The sequence below is a fragment of the Bubalus kerabau genome, chromosome 1 (assembly GCF_029407905.1).
Source record: "Bubalus kerabau isolate K-KA32 ecotype Philippines breed swamp buffalo chromosome 1, PCC_UOA_SB_1v2, whole genome shotgun sequence".
Taxonomy (NCBI): Eukaryota; Metazoa; Chordata; class Mammalia; order Artiodactyla; family Bovidae; genus Bubalus; species Bubalus kerabau.
Genome location: NC_073624.1, coordinates 231,491,095 through 231,518,230, shown reverse-complemented (window position 1 = coordinate 231,518,230; position 27,136 = coordinate 231,491,095). Strand labels below are relative to the sequence as shown.

The following is a 27,136-nucleotide window of genomic DNA, read 5'->3' as shown; positions in this document are numbered from 1 at the left end:
CCTCAGCATTCCTTAAAACAGACCTTAAGGACACCGAGGGCACCAGAGAATCACGATGCATCTCTTACCATCCCGATGCCTTCAAATGCAAAAATGGCCGTGCCAAAGAACAGAGGGTAGGTCTTCCAGGAAGCCACCAAGGGGAGGTGGCTGGGGTCTGGGATATTCTGAAAGAGAGAAAACAAAATAGAGCAAAGGCTATACAGAGATTCATGATTTCAACCCCAGCATCAGACCGGTCAAACTTTTCCTAAATCTAATATTCTCTTAAGGGAAAAAGTATGACACTATGACATCTCAGAGATAATTTGGGGTTGTGTGTAGCCTTTCTATTTTTCCTTCAAGCCAAGAAAAGTCTACTCGCTTTGGGGAAACTCAAATGTTAGAGACTATATAAAAAGAATCACATTCTTTCACTAGGTGATCCCATCCCCAGAAATATAATCTGACAAGGAAAAGATGATTAAAATATGAAGAAAATTGAGCAAAGCCTTTGAATGGTAAGCAGCAGCAAGCCTAAATGTTCCTGAACATCTGTCTGTTAGTGTACTGCACATCAACAAAACCACACTACTGCACTATTATGCACTGTTTAAAAAGTACAAAGTGGGATAAGTAGTACATGAAAAACTGCTAATGAAATAATAGTGAGAAAAATATTTAAAAATTTTATATATTTACTATGATACAATTACATAAACATTCCATACAGATACAGCTGGAAGAAAAGGTGGTAGGTTTTTAGATGAGTACTTTTCTCTTTTATCTCTACTTCCCTCTCTTTCTTTTTTCAAAAATTCTGTGAATCAGTACTTGGAAAATATTATTGACAGGCACACGACAGCACTATTGGTACAAAGGGGGGGAAATAGCAAAAACAGCATTTTAAAAAGAAGGCAAATAAAAACCAAGGCAACTGATAACGGCAGGTACAATGTACCTAGCTGGCTGACCAATGGCAAGATTCCCCAGTGATGGCCGGTATCGAAGGAGCAGGACTCAAGAGACAAAAGCTGCCATTCTTTCAGAATTTGACTTTTAGATTTAAAAATGTCTTTAAAACTGCCTTTTACAATGTTTTAAACCTGATTTAACTATAGAGGTATCTAGATAAATATGGAGCCTGTTCTAACAGTGTGACAGAATAACATCAGAGAACAAAAAAGAGACCTACTACTAATCTCTATAGTAGGTTTCTCTTTGAAAGATTTCAAACCAATTATATTGATACTATGGTCTCCTTAAAATATGAAGAATTTTTAAAATGCTTTCTTTTCCGAGCCCTTGCTAAGAAACCAGTTAGATCTCTTTATGAGAAGCACTGCAGTTCCTTGAATGAAGCTGAGACTAGTAAATATTTTTTTTTGATGAAACATGATGGTAAGATTGTCCTTTAGTTCCCTGAGTCATAGTATAACTAGAGTTTCTGAAAACTGCCCAGGGTCATACATTGGGCTGAGACATCACAGAGGGAATTTCAAAATACACGTCTGGGGATACTGGTGTGAATGAGACCAGCAGAAGAAATTTACATACTTAATGATGGCTACTGCCTTATACCCCAACCAACTAAATGGAAAAACTTTTAATTTGCAAAAAAAGTACAAATTAAAATCAGGTCATTTTCAACATATTATCTCCTCATTTGCACCACATTATCATGTAACTATAATAGCTTTTTGAGAAAATGTTATTAAATGTACATAAGAATTGCCGGATGTACTCCAATTTTAGGAACATTATTAACTGTGAAAAAATGTCTCAGAATTAAGGATATCCGTGGTGGTCCAGGGGTTAGGACTCCACACTCTAACTGCTGAGGGAATGGGCCTGATCCCTTGAGCCTCCAGGTACTGCCATAAAAAATAAAGAAAGAAAGAAAGAATTAAGGACATGCAGTGATAAATTAAGGACATGCACTGGGAGCCAAAACAGTTACTGGGACTCTGCTCAGAGGTGTGCCATTTGTCATGCACGTGTTGAAGAGACCTGCTCAGGTGGAAGGAGCCAAGAGACTCCCTCCAATGGTGTGAGTCTGAGGAGCAAGGGCACCAGCCACGCACGTGCTCAAGGCTAGGAGAAAATTCAGGAACTTTGGACATTGGGGGATTTATCAAGACAAAGAGGGAAAGATACCAAGAGGGGACAGCAGTAAGAGCAGCGACAAAGACAACCAGAGGGACAGCTTTAGCCATGTGCCACATCAGCAAGAAGCTGCTGGCCACCCAGCCAGACCACATTCTCCCCTCTCCAGCCCCGGCAGAGAGCACTCCCGGGTCACAACACTCCTCCCCATTCAGCCCAGAGGCAGGCTCAGAATCGCTCTCGGGCCTCAGCAGGGCTGCCTCGTCCAAAAGCACAGGTTGTACTAGGCACAGACAGACCTCTGGACAGACACGTCTCTCAGCTGGGACTGAGATGCTATGGACCCTGTACTTCCATCCCTGTCTTCCAGTCACAACGACCACAGCCCAGCTATCTGCAATGGTATGAAATTAAATGTGGTGTCTAGGTGAACTGGCCTCACTTCCTGTGTCTTTGAAAATGTTCACTGCAGCAGGTCTTAAGCACCGACTGAGATCTCTAATTGTAAAATTAAATCATACGTTTATTTATGCTTCCTTGTGTTAACTTAGGACTTCCCCAGTGGCTCAGACGGGAAAGTGTCTGCCTACAATGCAGGAGACCCAATGGGCCAGAGATAGGTAGGGGAAGAAACTCTCTAGAAACGGTCGTTCATGTGTTCACAGGTCCTCCTTCCAGTCCATTAAAAAAAAGAGAACACAGACAGCTGTCTATTTTATGCTTTAGAAAACAGTTCTACAGGAGAAGAGTCCATATCTGCCACCCACCTGAAGGAAAAAACAGAGAATGCTCACTGACTACAGTGTTTATCTAAATTCATTATGTCACTTCCTCAGTATACAAAGTCCTTGCATTTTATACCCCACTGTTTTCCTGGGAACCTCATCAGTGGGTAACTGGGTCACTGTTATGCAGACTGTGAAAATGAGGTAACGTTCACCTGTCAGACTGGCCCAAATTAAAAACATTGATACGTCCAGTGTGGCTAGCATGGGATGCTTACTGACTGTGGAAAGGAGTCTGTAAAACTGGTAAACGGCTTTTGGAATAAGCAACTTGGCAGTATAAAAAATTCTAAACTGTATACTCTCCAGCAAGTGTACCTCCAGCTGCTCTGTATGCATATATTATATAAATACATGGAGAAGTACTTATACATGTCCACAAAATGATAAGCATAAGGATACTATCATAATACTGAAATAACACTAAGGTGATACATGAATTGACAGGCCACTGACTGGGGACTGGATAAATAAACTACAAAACTATGGCACATTTATTCTCTGAGATACTATTTAATAATTTTAAAAAAAGAGGTAAAAACAGATATATCAACATGGAAAGCTTTCTGAGGCACTGTTAAAGAAAAAAACTAAGGTAGACAAACACTATATATAATAATTTTTAAAATATGTTAAAAAACACAAAACCAATTTTCATTTTATATATTTCTCTACATAGAAATACAATATGTAAATCCATTCAAAGGACCTAGAAACACATGTAGCGGGTCCCAGCGTGGAGGAGATTCAGGGTGGGGACATGCTGCTCACAGGTACTTGTGTTGTCTGTATTTTAATGAGCATGTATTGATAAGTTGTTTGGGGAATTACATTCAATATTAGGAGATGATGAAGGACAAGGAAGCCTGGAGTGCTGCAGTCCATGGGGTCACAAAGAGTTGGACACAACTTGGCAACTAAACAAACAAACAAAAATCTTTCTTTAAAGTTATCCTTTTAAAGGGTGGTGGGGGAGGGACAGTTAGGGAGTTTGGGGCTGACAGGTACACAATGCTGTATTTAAAATGGATAACCAATAAGAACCTACTGTATAGCACTGGGAACTCTGCTGAATAGTATGTAACAACCTAAATGGGAGAAGAATTTGAAAAAGAATACACGTGTATATACATAACTGAATCACTTTGCTGTACACCTGAAACTAACACAACACTGCTAATCAACCACACTCCAATATAAAATACAAAGTTAAAAAAATAAAGTAGAAAGGAAACATGGAAATAAAAATGAGATCCTCAGCCTGATCTTCTACCCATCCATACACAGATGTCCTCTCCTGCACCACCCCACAGACCTGACACATGGGCTACGTAAGCGGGAATGATCACCGGATTTAGAATTCTGACAAATAAACACAAAACTGGAGGGGGAAAATAATAATATAATATTCCTCATTATATTACATCATAAGATTTCTTTTATTACTTAGTATAAAAACATAAATCATATAATTTAATATTTAAGAATCATCTTAATATTTTCTCTATTTTCCAATCGTATACAATGATCATGTATTATTATCTAACTGGGAAAAGTCTAAACTAGCGATCTCAATGGGAGTGATTTTGCCCTCCTTGGAGACACTGGGCAATATCTAGAGACATTTTTGGCTGTCACAACTTGGGGAGCAGTTGCTACCGGCACCTAGTGGGTAGAGACCAGGTTGCTGCCAAACACCCCGTGATGCACAGGACAGCCCCCGCAACAAAGAGTTATCCGGCCCAAGTGTCAACAGTGCCCACGCTAAGAAGCCCTAATCTAAGCACACCGCTTGTAAGTAACACCCCTATTTATGCTCACTTCCTCACTTTGTATCTCCGATTATTTATAAGACACAGTGAGAAGGCTGGGCTCCTACCTGAACAGTGAACTGGTAGATCATGACCAGGCTGACTGCCATGGTGATATTGGCCAACAGGGAGAAGATGGACAGGGCTCGCAGGTTCCTGACGAACACCAGCAGCACCATGAACGGCAGGAACGTGAGCATGTAGAGTCTCGAGTCCATAGTGGGCGTCAGGATCACCGTCTCGTTGTTGTGGCAGTTGTTGGTGGTCCCATTGGCCATTTCTATCACCTAGAGTGAAGGGGAGAAACAGAGACAGCCTCTCAAATGACAAAGGCCAGTGACCCTCCCACCGGAAGGGGTTCTAGGCTAAACGCTCAGTGTGTGAACAAAGTCGTATAGAAAGTCAGTGGTCATGGAACCATCTTCAGAGATCTTCCTAATTATCATTAGCAACCCAACTGTCAGAGCTGGGATTGATCACATCGTACCTAAAGGCAAGAAAGGACTTTCCTAGCGGTCCACTGGTTAATAATTCACCTGCCAACACACCAGACGTGGGTTTGATACCTGGTCCAAGAAGATCCCACATGCCACGGGGCAACTAGACCCATGTGCTGCAACTACTGAGGCTCTGCTCTACAGCCCACGAACCACAAGAGAAGCCAGCACAATGAGAAGCCCGAATACCACAACTAAAGAACAGCCCCTACTCGCTGCAACTAGAGAAAGCCTGTGCACAGCAACAAAGACCCAGCACAGCCATAAATAAATAAATAAATAATAAAAAATACAGACAAAAGGACAGCAAGACATCTTGAGGTTTCTTGATGTCCTATGTCTTGAATAAAATCAAACGACGCTGACCCTGTTCCATGTAATGTGTTAAGATCTCAATTCTCATGCTGAACAAAATTGGCTTGGGAGGGATCCTAAACAGAAAGCCCACTTATCTCTTGCCATTCTTTTCACTAGGGCCTACCTGTTTAAAGTTGTCAGCCAGAAAGACAAAATAGATACAGCAGAATCCCAGCTGCGTGACGATTAGGAAGAAGTCCACCATGCGCCTGTGGGTGGGGAAGGAAGGAAGATAAAAGATCAAACAATAGAAAGCAAGACAGCCAGAGAGATGGGAGTTCAAACAGTGCTTCTTCCCAAGTCATCACAGACCCTTCCCATCAGGTTACAAGGATGAGGGTGCCCTGATAAGAGGAGAAACTGTGTCACTGGTCTAGAGCCCTGGAAGAAGGTAAGGAAGGCGCTATCTGTGTGGTTCCCAAGAACACCTTCCTGGCTGCATGCCAAGAATGCTACACACAGTCAGGCAGGCCCGAGACAGTCCTGAGACTGGACTGGCAGGAGTGCAGCACACACATAAGGACCACCACCCATCCCTTGACTGCCCCTTCCCTATGGCCCGCCTGTCCCATTTCATCATGTTTATCCTAAAGCTACAGGGAGCCCTTAGCGTAAGAGCCCCAGAAGCGGACCCCTTCACCGTCTCCTTCTACAACTTGGATCAAAAAACCAACTCTCATGTAAGGACATGGAAAGAGATGTATCAAAACAGCTAGTGACAACCTAATGGGTCATCAAAGGGAAAATGCTTAAATTATAGGCCATTTTAGATGAAACAAAAGAATATGTTAAATCTACGTGTGCCAAAACAGAAATGTCTAAAGTCCTTTAAGGGAAAAAAAATCCCACCAAGTTTCCAGTCAGAATGCATAGTATGGTATTTACTGTAAAAAATGTGTGGAATCTGTACATGTTTTTACATACTCAGAAAATTCCAGGAGAATATTCATGCAACGGCAACTATACTTTTACTCTTCATTTTATGTTTTTCTATCTTGTTAAAAAAAGTTGTTGTTGCTGCTGGGTTTTTTTTCTCACCATGAGCACACATTAATTTTATTAAAGGAAGGAAGGAAAGGAGGGAGCAAAGTAGGGAGGAAGGGAGGAAAGAAAAAGAGGGGGAGGAATTGGGAGAGAGAGAAAGAGAGAAGGAGGAGAGAGAAAAAAACAGAGATGCAGAAAAAGAAGAGGAGAGAGGAGAATAAAGACTCAGCCAACAACCAACCAACCAACAGAGGTCTCTTGGCAACATGGCTTCTCCAGGCACAGAAAATGATTTTCCTGAAAGAATTACAGAAACCTGCATCACAGGAGGAAGCTTACTATGTGTGAAGGTAAAAGTCTCCCTATGATCACAAAAAGGAGTTTTTCTGGAGAACATTAATATGATTCAACTTAAAAAAAGGTGGGGGGGGGGACTTCCTTGGTGGTCCAGTGGCTAAGAATCTGCTGTGCAATGCAGCGGATTCTGGTTCAATTACTGGTCAGAGAACTAAAATCCCACATGTCCTAGGGCAACTAAACCCATGCACTGCAATGAAGATCCTGTTGTTGGAACTAAGACCCAATGCAGCCAAATAAACAAACATTAAAAAAAAAAAAAGGAGTTTTCTATGTCAAAATGTACCATTGCCTCAAATGGTAAACAAACAATAGAATACTTCTCTCCAGGTGTCTGAAAAATTACCAGAAGGCGAAATTTCCAAATACCTCTCACGTCAGCTCCTGAAACATCTCTTTCCCTGAAAAACCCTTTTTCTCTAATTCCCCTCACCTCCCCCTTGAAGCCCTGCTTCTCCTGCTCAGTGCCCGGCCCTGAAAGCACCTATCAAGTGCGCTTCTCACTGGCACAGTGGACAAGAGCATCTTTAGGGCTCCTCCCCCTTGGGGCCCCTACGGTGCATTGCTAGTTCCTGATACTCTCTCTACTGGTATACCCTATTCCTGACCTCTTGTTCTCAACAGATCTCCCACACATCTTTCTCCTTCTCCTGGAGAGCCAGGACCATGTAATATGGGGAAACCATCCTCCCTATACCTGGAATTGCTTTGTACCACTTACAAGAATGTTTTCAAATGTCTGTTGACCAAAAGAGGGGATAAAATACCATCACTGGTCACAGGCTGTCAAAGCTGGAAGAGCCCTTAGCTACCTTTCAGGCCAGTGCCTTCCTGTCTTACCAATGAGGAAACTGAGGCCCAGGGAGAGGAGTGGTCACACAGCTCAAGGTTACACACATGACCACTGGCAAAGCTGAGCCCAAGCAATGTTCTTCCCACTAGCTACATGGTCTGCCACCCATCATCACCCTATCTGAAGACCCCCACACTGGGCAGCCACAGCCACAAAGAAGAAGGAAACCCATTACCTTCCCCAGTGTGCATGGTTCCGGAGCCAGGAGATGGGGCTGGCTTCCAGGCCGTACATCACCGTATCCCCATAGTCCACAAAAGGCTTGTTCAGTCTGGAAGGAAGCAGGGAGGGGAAGGGCACAGTGTGGGGTCAGACAATGACAATGACAGGACCAACAGGACTCATGGAGACCTGGGGGGGTTCCCCATCTGCCACCCCAGACACAGCACCAAGTCCTCAGTCTGATGCTTTCAAGGAGCATAAGTCTGAAGTCGATGGGACAGTTACTTTCCTTATAATTAAGCAATCATCTGGTAAAATCTTTTCAATGGGGTGCATATTACAAAGCACATAAAACTAGAACATGGTCTCTGCACACTGGTTATAAGTTAGTGTGACAGATGACGCATGTGTGTGCTCAGTCACTCAGTCATGTCCGACCCTTTGGGACCCCATGGACTGGAGCCCGCCAGGCTCCTCTGCCCACGGTATTTTCCAGGCAAGAACACTGGAGTGGGTTGCCATGCCCTCCTTCAGGGGATCTTCCCGACCCAGGGATCGAACCCACGTCTTCTGTGCCTACTCCAGTGGCAGGCAGATTCTCTACCACTGAGCCATCCAGGAAGCCCATGTGACAGATGACAACAAGCTACAAAAGGGCACAGAAACTGCCAGAGAAAGGCCATTAACGAGCAGCCACCTTCAGCTAGCACAGAGAGTCGAGAGTGATGTGTGTTGAGCGCTCACTTCCGGCGCTGGTCACGGAACCTGGAAGGACAGCCTGTCACTCAAGAGGTGCATGGAACACCCTTACCTGTAGCAGAAGTGGTGAGCGCACTTCACCAGGATACGCATGCAGTGCACAGCCACGAGGCCAATCACCAACAGGCTGAGGGGACCCATCTGTGCACAGGCAGTGCGGGCCAGGGAGGAGAGACAGGCAAGCAGAGTTAGAACTGGGATTTGCACATGATCAAAACATGACTAGGGTACCTTCCAGTGACAGAACTTCCGGCAGGGCATTCGAGAAACAAACATGCTCACAGAGACTAGTTGAGCAGGAAGGGCACCCTCTGAACCTCGGCAGGCCTTCTAGACAATTAATCTCCCTGAGGAGAACAACACAGATTAGGCTGTTTCGAGACTGCTGCCTACTCAGCAGAACAGAAGGCTCCTGGGACTGTCTGGGAAGAAGAGACAGGCTAAGGGCTGGTGGGAGGGGGCGAGTTCTGTCCAGAGTAATGGCACAGGCCAGTCTTTAGCAGAGGACAAGTCCAGCCTCTGGGCTACCTCTAACTTTATTTATTTATTTCTACTTTTCCCATATAACGTTTTTAAGTTGATATGTTGTTATTTTCATTTTTATTCAGTTAAGAATTTTTTTTTCTGGCCTCAAGCCATGTGGGGTCCTAGCTCCCAGTCAGGGTTTGAACCAGTTGCCCCCCTGCAGTGTTGTAGTGGAAGCACAGAGTCTTAACCAACAGACTGCCGGGAAATCCCCTATCTCCAACTTTAAAAGAAAGCAGAATGGCTCTGGACAGGCAGTCCATCAGGGGTAGAATCAAGAAAGGAAAAAAATTAGATTTTCAGAGTTGTCCATCTAAGGGCAGGGCGTGGAAAGACTATGGAAAATGGACAGAATTCTGTTATTCTTTAGTTACTATTATTGATGGAAATGGCCAGGACCTCCTCCTTACCTCAAGTAGCCTCCATGAGGGCAGGAATCTTTGTTTGTTTCACTCACTAATAATAGTCTTAAGAATCTAGAACAGTGCCCAGCACACAGCGGATCCTCAAAACATACCTTTAGAAGAATAAACCTGAACCCTGCTTTTTCTCAACTGCATTTGAAAAAGAAAAGCTTCCCATTTCAAAATATTTTATATGAAGTAAATTAAACACACACAGACACACCATCTCCTAAAATCTGTCACAATACTTCCTTGCACCAATGCAGACCCTTACCAAGATGCCTGCATTTTTCACCGCCAGAGGCAGCCCCAGGAGTCCTGTGCCAATGTTGCTTTTTAGCAGGTGGATCAGGGTCTGGAACCATCTGAAGTGGGAATAAGGCAGACAAGGGCAGGTTAACAATAATAAGAGGTAACATTTATCAAGTACTTACCGTTGAGCTAAGTGCCTTCATGAATCATCTCATTCAATTTCCAGCATGGCAGGCATATTCTTTACCACTGAGCCACCAGGGAAGCCCAGAATAACATGATGAGATAGGTATTAACCTCATTTTACACAGGATGAAGCAACTTGTTCAAGATCACACACCTTAGTGTGAACCTGGATTCAAACCCAGGATGTCTAGCCCCCGAGCCCATTCTCCTAGTCACTGGGCTATAATGTCCATTCCCCAAGGCATCTCTGAGTTCACCTTGCTTAGAGATTAGACCAGAGGGACAGTATGGTGTCGCTCCTGGTGTATTGGTTTTCACCCTGGAACTTTCCACTATAAAGACTCAGATCCAGAATTGCAACAGAGGATTCCAAGCATAACTGTGAAGGACAGACACACTGCTGTGAGTAAAGAACAGGGGAAATAACAAAATAGAAACCCCAAATCCCTATCAAAAAGTTTTATGTAACGTGAACAGAGTAAAAGTCATATGGTTCCACAGTCCCTGGTGTATTGTGTATTAAAAAAAAAAAAAGTCAAATGCCATAGTCCTAAGATTGGAGAAGTCCTCTTCAGACAGTCACCTAATTTATCCTTCTGCCTTGAGAATAGTGTTTTCCCTTGTCTGTTATAGACTGTCCCTCTCAAGCTGCAATTGGAAAGCCACTCATGTGTAATTATTTTTTCACTCAACAAACACCATCTATAATGCATAAAACACATTGCATTGTGTTAATGCAACCGTGGAAACTGCATGGATCGGATGTGAACTTTAGTCTCTAGAAACTAATAAAGTCTGCAGGAAAATAAGGCAGACACATGAAATAGATCAAATATGATACCACTTCGCCCCAGACTTCCTCAAGATTTGGTCCCTGGCACTGTCTGGAAATTCTTCTCCACATATAACCTAAATACCTCCTAAACGATGCTTCCACACATGTCTTCCAAACTGCAATTTAGTAGAAACTGAAAGCAAATCATGTGTTATCTTGTGGTGGTAGTTTGTCACTCAGTCGTGTCTGACCCTTGCGACCCCATGGACTGTAGCCCACCAGGGAGCTCTGGCCATGGGATTTCCTAGGCAAGAACACTGGAGTGGGTTCCAAGGGATCTTCCCAACCCAGGGATCAAACCAGGGTCTCCTGCATTACAGGCGAATTCTTTTCCATTGAGCCACCAGGGAAGCCCATTAACTTGTAAGAACCATAATAAATAAGATCTGTCTACACTCTCTGGAAAGGAATTTTACTCTCAGTAACCTTTCTCCCTCTACCTCCAGGAAGAAAATCTCTTGACCTTCATACTGTCCCCAAGTTTCTCATGCAAGATCAAGAAAACTGCTTCAAGTTTGAACAAGAAGAGGAAAGTGCTCTCCTGGATGAAACTAAGAGACGGCAAGGGTCCAGGAGTGACTCCTCCATTATTAAGGGCTAGTGACTAGGAGATTTGGGGCAGAATGATGGACCAGTCAAATTTCTATCTTGGCAAATGTTTAATCCACTAAAAGGCAAAGGTAAGCACCTCATCAAAACTAGCTGCCTACCAGAGACCTCCCCAAAACACCTCTGGGCTGGGTTTCATAGGAGATCAGATCCCTCCAGCCCTGATTCTGCCATTAATTCATTATGAAAATTCCCTTCCCTCCTCTGGGCCTATCATCTCATATGAGAGGACTGGACCAGAACAGCATACTTCAACTCTGAAACAGTAGGGCTCTAAGCAATTGACCAAAATCATTCTTTGTTAAAATCATCAATGTATTTATTTTTGGTGGTGCTGGGTCTTCGTTGATGCGCTTGGGCTTTCTCTAATTGCAGACAGTGGGGGCTACACTTCATTGTGGTGCCCAGGCTTTTCATCACGGTGGCTTCTCTCATTGTGGAGCACAGGCTCTATGCATGCGGGCTTCAGTAGTTGTGGCACATGGGCTTAGATGTCCCGAGGCATGTGGAATCCTCCTGGACCGGAGAATCAAACCCATATATCGTGCACTGTCAGGCGGATTCCTATCCACTGTACCTAAAGGACTTCCAAAATTAAGCTTTTCACCAGTGGCCACGAGCTGGGATTACCCAAAACCATATGAGTTATCACAGTATCAATTCCATGGACTACAGAATCTTAACTATGGGGTAAGAGGGAAAAATAAGCCTAGCAAATCATAGTTCTTATACTTTTTTGGCCTTAGGACCCTTTTATGTACTTATAAATTATTGAGGATCCCACATAGTTTTTGCTTACATAGATTATATCTGCTGATATATATATGTATATATATACATATATATATTTTATAAATTAAACCAAGAAACTTAAAAATATATATTAATTTAAAATAACAATAAACTTACTACATGTTAATAAAAATAACCAATTTTTAACAAAAAGTAACTCTATTTTCCAAAAAAAAAAAATGTGAGAAGTGCACTATCTTACTTTTTTTTGCAAATCTCTTTAATGTCTTGTTTGATAGCTGGATTATCTTCTGCATTCAACCTCTTGTGATACATTGCTTTGATGGAAGTCCCTGAAGAAAATCTGCCCTCACACAGATATGTAGTTAGAATGTATCTGAATAGCCTGTTGAGGCAACTGTGATATTTTTTATTTGATACTACATCAAAACTCGACACACATAGTTTCTTAGGAGTTAGTTGTAATGTGGAATCTGACCTTTTCATACTCTACTATGTGAAAATACACTGGCAATCTTGCTCCTTGAATAGATTTTTACCCACACACAATTTCCCAACATCACACTTTGGCCATATGGGAGATACTGGTTCCCTGAGCTACATGGATCTTTCAAATGCTGGCACATTTCATTATATGACATTTAAAAAAATCACATTCATTAGTATCATCCCTAATCTCATTAGACAAGTCTTTAGGTAAAGGGAAGCTATCAAGGTCAAAGTGCAGGATATGAGTTTATTTTTTCTGATTTTGCTCAAAAGCTCAAATTTCATTGTTGGCAACATATAGTACTTTTTTTTTTTGTTTTTTTTTTTTGGCTGTTCTGGATCTTCACTGTGGCTCGAGAGCTTTCTCTAGTTGCAGCATGCTGGTTTGGTTGCACCTGCGGCATGTGAGATCCTAGTTCCCCAGCCAGGAAGTGAACTCTGTCCCCTGCACTGAAAGGCAACTTTTAAACCACGGGACCACCAGGGAAGTCCCTTAATAGTTTTTCCTGAGGTGACAGTCTCAATTACTTTCATTTTCAAGAAAATATCTGCCAAGTACTCAGATCTGAATGACTTACAGTTTCCTAATTGTTCAGAAGAAGAACAACTGAGTTATTCAGACAACTCAGTAGAACCAGCTAGAGGTGGAGAGGGGCTTATAATGTGGGCAGACCGTCTCCTCTAGTTTGGAGTTCACTAGAGAAAATGCCATGTACCAGGAAAGACTGCAGCCATGGGGGCTTTACCAGTAATGAGCTCCAAGAGAAGCTCCCATGGTCTCCTTGGGCAGTCACAGGGGACAGTGTGAGTCAAGGACATAATGGATCCCTCAGTGAGTCACACCCAACCCCCAAGGGAACACACAGAGGATGATGGTAAAGCTTGAGGAATAAACAGAAGGGCCGCAGGAGATGGGGTGCTGTGGCCCAGAGAAAACGTTAGAGCTCTGCTGATTTCAAAACTGAACCAGACAACTCAGTGGAGTAGAAAACCCTCTTCTGAATCTTCTCATTTGAAGAGTGAATCAGCATAGCTTCACACGGGGGTTCTCAATCTTATATTTGGAAAAGCTGAGGCCCACAGAGGGCCAAACTAACCCAGATGAGACTTGGGATTCAGTTTCCAGAGATAAGGCGTAAGCCCTCCTAAGGGCATACAAAGCAAATCACCTCTTCTTTTTCTTTTAAAAGATTTTATTTATTTATTTTGATGCGGATCATTTTTTTTAAGTCTTTATTGAATTTATTACAATATTGATTCTGTTTTATGTTTTGGTTTTTTGGCAGCGAGGCACGAGGGACCTTAGTTCCCTGACCAGGGATAGAACGCACATCTCCTGCATTGGAAGGCGAAGTCCTAACTGCTGGAGTACCAGGGAAGTTCCCTCTTCTTTACCAACGCCTTGAATCTTTTAGGACCTCCCTGCTAGCTCAGCTGGTAAAGAATCCGCCTGCAATGCAGGAGACCCCACTTCAAATCCTAGGTCGGGAAGATCCCAGACTTCCCACTCCAGTATTCTTGGGCTTCCCTGGTGGCTCAGACAGTAAAGAATCCGCCTGCAATGCGAGAGACCTGGGTTCAGTTCCTGGGTTGAGAGGCTCTCCTGGCGGAGGGCATAGTGCAGGAGAAGTTATTCTTCCCTCTTCCTATTTATTCTGTCAAATGCCCTGGCTGTTTGGTGATGCGGACAGAAGTCTGGGGGAGACTTTGCAAAGGACTGTCCGTTTTGGACTTGGAGTTATTGAAGCTTCTAGCACAGATGACCCAAGGTTCTAAATTAAGAAAATGTTCTCTCTAGAAGTTTTTCTTATGTTCAGGCTGTTACTTAGCACCAGCCTTCTGTGACCAACGCAGGTGAAATGAACAAAGAGTAAGAAACAGAGTAGAGAGTAACTGACAAAGAGCTCAGATCTCAGCACCATCACTCACTTCATCTCTTTAAGTGTTACTCTCATCTGTAAAGTAGGGAACTGATAAAATCGGGGGGCAAAAATAACTCACAGGGAGAGTACATAACTAATACAGAACATGGGAATATGATTCCCACCCCTAGGGCAGGCAGAACAGCTACTTACGTTGTGCTGTTGCTTTCCCCAAACCGCATGTAGGACCCCGAGGAAGGGAAGTTGTTGAGGCCCTCGGACGGGCTGTCCTCCGGGCTCGCGTCGGTGGAGCTGTAGTCACGGTAGTCCTCATCCCGAAGTCTCTGCGTGGACATGGTAACTGGGGGGACAGGGGGGCACTCAGACCTCCAGTGGCTCGTGCCTTTAGCTCCGAGCCTGGGGTCGGCTCTAGGGCAGAAGCAGCCATTGTCACGGAGCTCAGTGACAGCTGCATATGGATTAAGTACAGTGAGAATGCCTGATACTGACAGAAATGAAAAAGGTACAAAGTGCACATGGGCGGGCTGAGCTCACTTGACTTCTGCCTCCCAACCGATGGCGCCACATTCACAAATTTCTAAATTTGCCAGCACGCCAGGACAGAACAAAGGCGAGGCTCTGCTTGGGAGGGGTGGGAGGAGACGCAGACAGGCACCCCTTGGAAGTCTTTCCTATGCCTTAGTTTGGGATTAACAACCCCTTCCACTGAGCTAATTTCTTGGACCCCAAACCCAATAGTGACATTTTATCTACATCCATCTTCCCCAAAAGCAAGCTCTTAAAGGACTGCTGCTGCTAAGTCGCTTCAGTTGTGTCCAACTCTGTGCGACCCCATAGACGGCAGCCCACCAGGCTCCTGCATCCATGGGATTCTCCAGGCAAGAGTACTGGAGTGGGTTGCCATTTCCTTCTCCAATACATGAAAGTGAAAAGTCAAAGTGAAGTCGCTCAGTCGTGTCCAACTCTTAGCAACCCCATGGACTGCAGCCCACCAGGCTCCTGCGTCCATGGGATTTTCCAGGCAAGAGTACTGGAGTGGAACAGGAACCTAAATATTCCTAAGCTGTATTCTATTTTTCCTATGCATTCAGTACAGTAAGAACCTTCTGTAGTCCAGAAATCCCATCCAGATCATCTGATTCTATTCAAACTCTCCACTAGGTCCCAAAGTTACAAAAGATGTTCCCTTTCTCTCTGCCAGGACCTCTGGTATGTTCTATACTCTTTGGTGTATACTCCCTCCCTCATCCTAGGACTCTTCTCTTGCAACCAGCATGAATATTATGAAACAGAGCTAAAAGCAGCTCAGAGGAAGACTAGGAGCATGACAGGTACCCACCACTGGCCCTTGTTGCAACATCTCCCTTCCACCCATCTTCCTTTTTAACAGATCTGCCAATTTTTTAAAGACATTGGAAGAAGAAAACCTTCCTATTACATGCAGAGGAAGGACAGAGAAGATGGTATCCCCTGGGTGGACTTTGCTTTAGTAATTAAGCAGCAGAAAAGAGAACAACAAGGACTTCGCTAAGATACACTACAAGTATACATTCCAAGAGCTGTGTAAGCTCCCAGAATGAGGGTCTGTTGCTAAAAGAGCCATTGGAGGTCACTCCAAACTGCTCATTTTACAGATAAAGAATCAACCCCACCCCAAAAATATGAAGGGACCTGCTCTGCTATATCCAGGTAGCAGCCAAGCAGTAAACATACATCCTGACACTGCCTGAATCTGGAAACATCACTGAATACTCTGCCAGTTGCAGTGATGGAATATCATAATGAAAGACAGTCAACTTCCTCTAGGAATCTGCAATCGAGTAAGGAAAAAAAGGTTAATGAACATTAAAAATTACAAATAAAAATCCTCTGACACTTGGCAGACTGGTACAACCACCTGCCTACAAAGTGCTTTTCCCTATCCTGAATCTCATATGCTGCCTCAGATGCCCGGGGGGAGACAGGACCTCCGAGGGCCATCACAACGTGCTGTCCCACCAGACACATAACATTAGCGGCCAGAGACTAGACAGCTCTGTGTCAAGTGCTCTCAAAAGTCCAGCCCCTGGGGATTCTTCGGACCCCACCTGGCACGAGTGATCCAGGGTGATCTCATTTTCTCCCACCAACCACATAACCTCATGAAGAAAGTGCTTGGCAGAAAGCCAGCAAAGGACTTGGAAGTACCAGAGAGGATCCTGCCTCACTTCACCACCAGAGCTGACCTTGCTAAGCATCTAAGAGAGCATCATTTACTCACATGGTGGAAGAATTCAAGGAGTCATCTAAGCTCTTGGGGCAACTAAACTCGTAAGAAGGCTGGGGTGGGGGGAAATCTATAAGGTATCTTAATGTGAACACTTGAAAGCTGCTACTCAGGTAAAATCGACTAAGTGAGTTTCTATGCAGGACATCCCTGATGGTCCAGCGGCTAAGACCCCATGCTCTTGTTGCAAGAAGCCCAGGTTCAATCCCTGATCAAGGAACCAGATCCCACATGCCTCAACTAAAGATCCTGAGTGCTACAACTAAGATCCAGCATGCCAAATAAGTAAATAAATAATTTTTTTTAAAAAAAGGTTAGTATCTATGCATGTCAGAAGTGTGAAAAGTGAAAGTGTTAGTTGCTCAGTTGTGTCTGACTTTTGCGATCCCATGGACTGCAGCCTGTTCAGGCTCCTCTGTCCAAGGGATTTCCCAGGCAAGAATACTGGAGTGGGTAGCCACTCCCTTCTTCAGGGGATTTTCCCGATCCAGGGATCAAACCTGGGTCTCCTGCATTTCAGGCAGATTCTTTACCATCTGAGTCACTAGGAAAGCATGTCAGAAGACCTGGGTGCTATAGCTGCCTCTTATGACTAGTTTGCTCAGTGGCCTGAAGCAATTCTTATTTGCCTCAGGTCTTAGTTCCAAATGCTAAATATTTGGGTGTGGGGGGTATGGTATACTAACCTATCTCTCAGCACCTCTTCCAGGAATCAACGTAATTCTTTATGCAAACACAATGGCTACTTTTGAGTCTCTTCCCACATACCCAAAGCTCTGAGGAACAGAAGCCTTCCAGGTGAACCCAGCATATTACCAAGGGAGAGGGACAGAAAACAGGCATTGACGAGCTCCCCAATCCCTCCCCATCAACCAAGAAACCACTCTTGGTACAGACACTCAATTTACTTCAAACACTGTTAAGAAGCCTCCTCATGTCACTGTAAAACTGAAGTAACCCACAGCAGATTATCACTAAGAAAAGTGCTCAGAAAGAAGCTGAAATCTATAGATCAAAAGTCCAGTGAACAACTGCAGGATGTGGAAGATGTGGCTTGGCAACTGTGCATGTTGAAAAAGGAGAATAATGCTACTTACTGGTTTTAGTTGATGATAAGCTCAACAGAAATCAATGATAACACAGTAGATGCCAATTCTGCTAATGCAATTCTTGGTTTCACTACAAGAAAGAACCCCAGGGAGATGACAGACTGTTCTTTTTTTTGCCATACCTTGTACTCTGTTCCAGGTAGCACACTATAAAGGGGATGATGATCAACTGCTGTATAGCCAGGGGTCAGCACCAAGGTCACTAGGGGGAAAGAAAGCAGCTAAATGAAGAACGGCTGGAAGTCCTGAGAAGGTTCAACCTGGAGAACTGGAAACTCAGGAGGTACAAAAATTGTCTTTCAAAGCTGTTCTAGGGATCAGATTCATCCTTTGGAGCCTCAAAGATTTCTCAGAAATGGGATCATTAGATGGAAAGTAAAGGGAGGCAGGTCTTTGGCATAAGGAAGCCAACTCTCAAAGAAGTTATCCACAGGACTTCCCTGGTGGTTCAGTGACTAAGACTCAACCTTCCAATTCTGGGGGTCCGGGTTTGATCCCTGGTTGGGTAACTAGGTCCCAGATGCCACAACTAAAGATCCCGTGTGCCGCAACTAAGACCTGGAGCAGCCAAATATATAAATAAATAAAGATATTTAAAAATATATGTGTGTGTGTGTGTGTGTGTGTGTGTGTGTATTAAAGGCAGTATCCAGGAACTTCCCTGAGTCCTTGGTTCAGGGGTTAAGATTCCATGCTTCCACTACAGGGGTACCGGCTTCAATCCCTGGTTGGGGAACTAAGATCCTGCAAGCTGCATGACGGCCAAAAAGGAAAAAAAAAAAAACAAAACAAAACAAAACAGCAGTTGTCCAAATGGATCACTGGATCATTCTAGGAGATAGTGTGTCTTATTCCTGGAAAGTTCCAAGCAGAAGCCCTTCTCAGAACTGCTAGGCAGGAAATGAAGCCTTTAGAGGGTGGGTGTGATCACTCTCTGGAGGTTACTTCCTTCTAGGGCTCTTCTGGCAACCAAGGCCTCCACGTCCTTTCTCTAGCTATCCCCACTTAGTGCTAGTCTCCTTGGCCACCCTGCCCTGAGCTCTCTGTGATGAAATCTGGTTTCCACCATCTACTGCTATAATTGCTAATTCCTACCCTGTGGGAGTTTTAATAGACCCTGTTAACTGTCCAAATGAGGGATGTAATATTTAAGAGTTCAAAACAAGCTTGTTCTTCAGGTTCTTAAGGACAATGAACTGAGTTTATATAACATGTGTGGTCCATCAACACAAAGTAAAAAATCTCTATAAAATATTCAGATTCAAGAGAGTACTAAGTAAGAAAAGTCTGCATGTTGGGTGAGAAATATATATATTCAAGTGTACATTTGAACCAAAATTGAAACATCAAGTCTTTAAATAACCTTGATATATGCTCTTCTTTTTCCTTATACAAAAATTATTTTTAACTAATCAATAATTGCTATTTTAAGGTCTTTTCTCACTTATTTCATATCTACTCTTCCTTAAATCAATGCAGTATACACATAAATGATGTTTAGTTGTAACATAATGGTCTATCGTTATATTAATAAAATAATTTGCTTCACTAGCTCCCAGTTAAATTTTGAGCTTCTGCTTCTTTTAATGACTATCTTATAGCTAAAAAATTCCCAAACATAATTTTTAATTTTCAAGTCATATCCTTGGAGTAGAGTTAGGTGAATAGGTTTTTTAAATGGTTTTACTACACAAATGACTGAACTAACCTAAAGTGTCACTAGCAATATATGGACATGCCTATCTCTTACAACCCTGCCAATGTTGGATTTTTTTTTTTTTTTTTTTTTTTTGGCCACGCGACATGGCTTGTGGGATCTTAGCTCCCCAACTAGGGACTGAACTTGGGCCCTCACAGTGAAAGTGCTGAGTCTTAACCACTGGACAACCAGGGAATACATGGATAGTATCGTTTTTATTTCTGATGAATGAGTGGCTCCTTGTATTTATTTTATTTTACATTCCTTTAATTTCCAAAAAAAGACAACTGATAATCAAGACTTTAAGAACATCTTTTCTCCACCTATCAGACTCATAGTTTTGAAAATACTTAACTCATTTTTGAACTCACTTTTGAAAATCTAAAATGTTCTTAAGATAGCTATTTAAGAGTTTAGTGATGGGACTTTACTGGTGGTCCAGTGGTTAGGACTCCTTGAATTTCCAATGCAAGCAGTGCCAGTTCAATCCCTAGTTAGGGGGCTAAGGTTCCATATGCTGCACAGCAGACTGGCCTAATTTAATTTACTGATTAAATTCTATTCCAAATTTCAGTATAATAAACAGGATGACTTCCAACAAGGAGAATCCATTTATATGAATTTGTAGGTCTCTTTTGGGGCACACAGGAAAGTCAAGGAGGGGAAAAGAGAAGAGGGCAGGAAAGGCACTGCAAGCGTCAGTTCGCTTCATTACCAAAAGCTAAGCAATGCTCCTAGGGTGACTTGTAAAGACAGAAAAATATTATCCACTAGAAACTTTTAAAACTAATAAGTTCAGCAGAGTTGCAGGATATAAGATCCATACACAAAAATCAGCTGTATTCCTATACACTTTCAGTGAACGTGAAAACAAACTTGAGAAAACAGGTCCATTTACAACAGCAACAGAAAGAATCAAATATTTAGGAAGAAATTTAGCCAAGTAGGTGTAAACTTGTACATGAAAACTATAAAATACCATCGAGAGAAATCAGAGAAAACCTAGGTAAATGAGAAAACATCCCAATATTCATGAACTAGAAGATTTAACACTATTAAATGGCAATATTCCCTAAACTGATGTACAGATTCAGTTGAATCCCTATCAAAATTCCAGCTCCCTTTTTGAAAAAACTGACAAGCCAATTCTAAAATCTATATGGAAATTCAAAAGGTCCAAAACAGCCAAAACAAATCTGGAAAAAAGAAAAAAGCTGGAGGACTTCCCAATTGCATAACTTAATACAAAGCTACAGTAAGTAACCTCAAGACAGTACAGTATTGGCATAAGGACAGATGTACAGATCAACTGAACAGAAGTGAGAGTCCAGAAATAAACTCTATACCTAGGTCAAGTGATTTCTGACAAGGGTGCCAAAACAATTCAATGGAGGAAAAAATAGTCTTTTCAACAATTAACGCTGGGACAACTAGAAATACACGTGCAAAAAAAAGAAGCTGGAACTCTACCTATACAAAACTTAATTCCAAATAGGACTTCCCTGGCAGTCCACTGGTTAAGACTCTGTGCTTCCAATGCAGGGGTCACTGGTTCAATCCCTAGTTGGAGAACTAAGATTTCATATGCCACTCAGTGTGGCCACAAAAAAAAAAAAAAAAATTGAAAATAGATCAAAAATCTACAAGTAAAGGTTAAAACTATAAAAACTCTTAGAAGAAAACATAAGCATAAACCATTGTAACCATGAATTAAGCAGTTTCTCACATATGACAGCAAGAAACACAAGAAAAAATAAATTAGACCTAATCAAACTTTAAAATGTTTATGCCTCAAAGGATACCACCAAGAAAGTGAAAAACAACCCACAGAATAGGAAAAATTTTCTATTAATTATATTTCTGATGAGGTACTTGTGCCCAGAACATACAAAGAACTATTATAATTCAATAATAAAATGAAACCCAATTTAAAAATGGGCCAAGGACCTGAAGAGCTGTTTCACAGAAGATGTGAAAAAAGCCAATAAACATATGAAAAGATACTCAATATCTTTAGCCATCAGGTAAATCAGAAACAAATATCACATGTGAGGTATCACTTCACATACACCAGGATGGCTAGACTCAAAGACAAGTAACAGCAAGTATTGGCAAAGATGCAGAGAAATTGTAGAGAATCGTGTCTTACATTGCTGATGAGAAGGTAAAACGGTGCAGTCACTTTGGAAAACAGTCTGGCAGTTCCTCGAAAGGTTAAACATAGTTACCATGAAGAGTAGTGATAGTGTTAGTCACTCAGTCCTGTCAGATTCTGTGTGACCCCATGGACTGTACTGTAGCCTGCCAGGCTCCTCCGTCCATGGGATTCTCCAGGCAAGAATACTGCAGTGGGTTGCCATTTTCTTCTCCAGGGGATCTTCCTGCATCAGGGATTGAACCCGGGTGTCTTGCATTGCAGGCAGATTCTTTACTGTCTGAGCCACCAGGGAAGCCCATAGTTACCATATGACCCAGTAATTTTGGCTCTTAGGGATAATGCTGCTATGAACATCTTTGGGTATATTTTTCTACAGGCATACATTTTCATTTTGGTATGTACCTAAAGGCATACATTTTCATTTTGGTATGTACCTATGAGTGGTGGACAGGACCCAACAATTCCACTCCTAGGTACATACCAAAATGAAAATGTATGTCCATAGAAAAATGTACACACAAATATTCATAGCAGCATTATTCCTATTAGCCAAAAAATGAGGGAAAAAAAACCTGATGAGTGGATAAATGAAATGTGATATATCCATACAATGGAATATTACTTAGCAAAAAACAAAAAAAGAAAAATATGAAATACTGATAGACGTTAAAACATGGATGAACCTTAAAGACATTATTCTAAGGGGAAGAAGTCATTCACAGAGGAACATTTGGGAGCTTGGAGGGATTAAGGGGTGACGGCTAAAGGGTTGAGTTTCTTTGGGGGTGATGAAATGTTCTGAAAATGACTGTGTTGCACAACTTTGTGAATTCAATAGAAAAGCGGTTGAACTGTATGCTTTAAATGGTTGAATAGTATGCTATGTGAATTTAATCTCAATAAAACTGCTAAAACAAACAAACCGATCTCTGGGCCCAATCTGATTCAGCCTCAGCATTTAACAGGCTTCTTATTATGATAGGTACACCCCAGGCCTCATCTCCTACCAAAGTTTATGGATTGGTGATATACGCAGATTAAAAGTACTACTATTATTATAAAACAATTACATTTTCTAGAACCCAGAGAAGCAGTGACTTCTCTAGATATACGCTCTCTTCTCCATTGCTGGAATTCCAAAAATACGAACAAAGTCATAGACTGTGTTCCTATATGCGGTCTACAAGGAGGGAAGTAAAAATGTCTGACATCCACATGATTTGTTTTCGAGGACATGGGATAGTACTCCATCTGATCTACCACAGAATCTCTTCCCCTGACTTGAGACTCCTGCCTGAGAGAGTGTGGTGCATGGGCAGCCACGAAACAGCTGCTGACCTCAGCAGGCTCTGCACAGGAGCAGCTGAATGAGCAAACTGACTTTTTACTCACCATCATATAAATCTCTAAACATTAGCACCAGGCATGACTGACAGGTGACCAAGCTCCAGCTTCCCAGTTATAGATGAGAACACCAAAGCCTCAGCTGGTTAACAGTTTGGGATCAGAACCCAGCATACCAGATTCCTAGCCCAGTGTTCTTTCTAACACACCACCTACTCTTCCTAAAATCTCCCTGGGAACAGAACTCAGGCAGGATTAAGTCTACAGGGGGAAACCCACATAACAAAATGTACATGAGTTCAGAGCCTAGTTATGTGACCCTAATTTCCCTTTGTCTTACTTTCCTCATCTGAAAAATGTTATTAATAACACTTACATCACAATATTGTTAAGAATGTAGAAGTAAAAGATGTTAAATATGCTGCTTGGTGCATAATGGACCCTTATTAATGGTAGCAACTATGTTATTACTAGAGAGAAGGAAGTTCAAAGCAGGGAGTCACTAAACAAAGTGCCACAGGACTTCCTCCATCCTATCACTCTGGAGAGCTGAGCCAGGTCCCCATCTCAGAAACAATGATCTATCTGCCGAGAGCATCCCAGTAACCCATGGAGACAGAATGCTGAACTTCACGGAAAAGGGAAGCACAGAGGAATCCTTCCTACTGGATAGAATCATTGAGAACTGGCCCTGGGTGTCAAGGATTCCAAGAGAAATGTCTGGGAGAAAAGAGCAGAGATAGCACCAAATATAGCATCAGGAGCTTACTCTTTTTAGTATATGCAGAATGTCCAATCCAACGGACCCCACACACTCATTAAATAGAAGCTAGCTTTGTGTGCTCAGACCCAGTTAGGCCTGGCCAAAGGAAGAAGGTAAAGGATTCCTCCAAGATCTGAGTTAAGACTCAATGTGAACTTCCTCTTTGGGAAAAAGAGAAATGCTAGCCTAGGACTTAGTGAGTAGTCACATACTTCTGGAAGAAATTAGGAGGACTAGTCAGCAAAAGCAGAAACCAAAGTCCACTCACTCAGCCGAGTTCTAGGATCTCACTCCCAGTCAGGGTGGAAAGAAGGAATATATCATTAACAGTAATGTCTCCTCAGCATCTGATCCTGGAAGAGGTATCAAGAACTTAAAGAACTGAGACACTTGGTGGGGAAGGGAGGAGGGAAAGGAAAAAAAAAAAAAAAAAAGAAAAAGCAGAAGCATTTAACATGAGCACTGTTATCTAAGCAAAGAGAAAAATAAAGCATGCACAAAAGTGGACCCGCTGCTCCACTATCTCTAACTCACATCCCACCTGCTAACAAGTCCAGTCCTAGAATTTCACATAACCTCAGAGTTAGAAGAAAACTTAAAATTTTATCTAGTCTGATCCTCTACCTACCACATTCCCAAAAGTAATTTCCCAATGACAATGACCTCTAGTGATAGGGACTGCCATACGCTGTGTTGCAACATGCTAGAGCACCACTTCTTTTAAAGTTCTTATTCTCACCCAACGGGGAAGGAAATGGTAACCCACTCCAGTATTCTTGCTTGGAGAATCCCGTGACAGAGGAGCCTGGTGGGCTGCTGTCCAAGGGGGTCGCACAGAGTCAGACACGACTGAAGCGACTTAGCATGCGTGCATGTATTGGAGAAGGAAATGGCAACCCACTCCAGTGTTCTTGCCTGGAGAATCCCAGGGACAGAGAAGCCCAGTTGGCTGCCGTCTATGGGGTTGCACAGGGTTGGACACAACTGAAGCAACTTAGCAGCAGCAGCAGCAGCATTCTCACCCAAAAACCACTTCCATTATGGTATTTCCATCACCTGGTCCCAGTTGTCATCTTTGGAACACTACAAAAGAAATGGAATCCGCCTCTTTATACTGCCTTTAAAATAGACAAAGTTCTGAGCACTTCAAGCTGCCACAGGGATGAATCCAAATGAACAGATACATGCTTCAAAGGGAAAACAAGGACTCAAGAGCAGACAATTATAAATGTCACAATCAGAAAACAAAGAGAGAGGGACTTAATATCATCATCAGAGCAGGCTCTGTTGCATAAGGCCTCCACCCCAGTCTCAAACTCAGAGCAAATGATCCAGCCTTTGGTGTCCTCTTGACTTCAGGAACACCTTTTAAAAAACCACATTCTAAATATACAATCATGCTAATTACTGTAAAATAGGCTCTCAACAAGAATCAAAGAGGTCCTTGATCATACTTAAAATAATAAAAGTCAAAATCATTTTCAGCTGTCAGCATTTAGCTTAGATATAATATAAACAGTAAGAAAAAAGGAGGTGGATTTCATGGCAACCTATAAACAAGTAGGGAAACTGCTTCCTGGACAACTGTATTAAGAAACAAATGGAGGGGGGAGGTAGGATCTCTCTGGTTAGAAAACAGAGTGAGATACAGAGAATGTCAGGGCAGAAGGAGACCTTAGGGATTCCATCCCATCACTGTACAGACTGGGAATCCAAACCCAAGCAAGGATGGGAGTCATCCCGGGTTGCAAATCAAGTGTCAGAACTAGAACAAAATCTCCTAATTCCCCAATCTCGGTTCTTTCCATTACACCAAGCTATCTTCTTTCAGCAAGCCTCAAATAACTGCAAAACATTCATCGGAACAACCAGCATTCCTCAAATCTGACAAGCTACATTAAAAACAAAGCAAAGGTCTTGACATTCTGCAAGTTAATGCTAGCGTTGTCCACAACCTCAGCTGGGAGCCGCCTACCCTCCCAAGAGCATCATACTCTGCTTCTTATTTCATATTTTGGGATGACTTACACAAAATTGCAGGATGCTTAAAAACAAAACCTACAGAATGATGAGTTTGCAGAAAAATCGAGGAACAGTGAATGAGGGAACCACACCCAGAGCCAAGCCGATCTAGCGGCAACTGAGAATGAAAAGCTGAAAGGGGGAGAAGAACGAACGAAGGAAAAGGGTGTTATGGTTTTTTGTTGTTTTTTTTTTTTTTTTTCCACCTGTCAAATTTTCCGCAGGAGGCAGTCTGGTGAAAAGCAAAAAGCCGCTGGAGTTCAGGGAGACTTGGATTCTAGTCGCAGGGCTGCGACTAACTCACTGGATGACCTTAGGCAACCCCTACTTTTTCTCGGACCTCGATTTCCTCAACAGCTCTAGAAAGTGATTGCAAAAGATAATTTCCCAGAGTCCTGGTAGTTCCGGCATTCTATGACCCAAAGACCGGCTATCAGCGATCCCCCAGCAGGGCTCCCGCAACTGCCGGGTCACCTCTCCGCGACGTCTGGACCACTGTAGGAAGCGCAGCAGAAGCCCTAGCTAGTCGTTTCGGTGATCCTTCCCATCTCGGGACCTGTTCCCACACCTGTCAAAAAGGATGGGGAGGTCAAAGGAGACAGCGCGAAGAACACCTCTCATCCGGGAGAGGTGCCCACAACTCACCGCAGCTGCCACCGGGGAGCCGAGGAGACCAGGACTCGCAGCCCAGGCCGGTCGGTGCCAGACCCGGAGCATCTGCTGAACCCGGAGGAAGGCGACTTGGATTCAGCAAAAGGCGACCACCCGCAGCCAGCCCCAGCCCATCAGCGCGCGGACTTACCCCTCGAGTTCCGACTCCAGCTCTGGCTCCCACTTCGGTGCAGCAGCCCACCAGTCCACCAGTTCCTGCCTCAGCTCGAAGCCCTAGCCATCCCCACCCTCTGCTGCCCAAGCAGCCGCTTCCGGGCCCGTCACGTGACCCAGGCGCTCAAACCCTAGGCCCGGGTCACGTGCTCCCGCGCGCGGCTACGCCTCCTCTCTATTGGGCTCGGCTTCGCAGCACCACCTGGCTACAGGGAGCTGAAACTGCGGGAACGACGGTACTCGGAGTTGGGACTGAGCCGGGCGTCGAACATCTGGGCACCAGCCGAGAACCAAGCGTCTCAGAGCACGGTCACCTGAGGTGTGGGCTTGTGGAAGGTGGCTCAGTTTTCCACCCGCTGAACTT

General features: G+C 43.2%; 1 protein-coding gene across 5 annotated transcripts in view; it reads right to left on the bottom strand.

Annotated features, from left to right (window-relative positions):
• Positions 1-26,920, bottom strand: part of SLC36A1 (solute carrier family 36 member 1) — a 47,674-nt gene extending 20,754 nt beyond the window's left edge. For 3 of the 5 annotated variants that reach the window (XM_055558914.1, XM_055558915.1, XM_055558920.1), the window contains exons 1-8: positions 26,750-26,920; positions 14,779-14,926; positions 9,854-9,944; positions 8,703-8,791; positions 7,905-8,000; positions 5,660-5,744; positions 4,750-4,968; positions 69-167 (exon numbers count right to left, since the gene is read on the bottom strand). In XM_055558914.1, the coding sequence (XP_055414889.1) occupies positions 69-167; positions 4,750-4,968; positions 5,660-5,744; positions 7,905-8,000; positions 8,703-8,791; positions 9,854-9,944; positions 14,779-14,921 (822 nt within the window). In that variant the 5' untranslated portion in view covers positions 14,922-14,926; positions 26,750-26,920. Of the gene's footprint in view, positions 1-68; positions 168-4,749; positions 4,969-5,659; positions 5,745-7,904; positions 8,001-8,702; positions 8,801-9,387; positions 9,438-9,853; positions 9,945-14,778; positions 14,927-18,083; positions 18,164-26,749 lie in introns of those variants that run through there. The other 2 variants (XM_055558929.1, XM_055558939.1) reach the window with 2 other exon arrangements.
• Between the last annotated feature and the right edge of the window lie 216 nt (positions 26,921-27,136).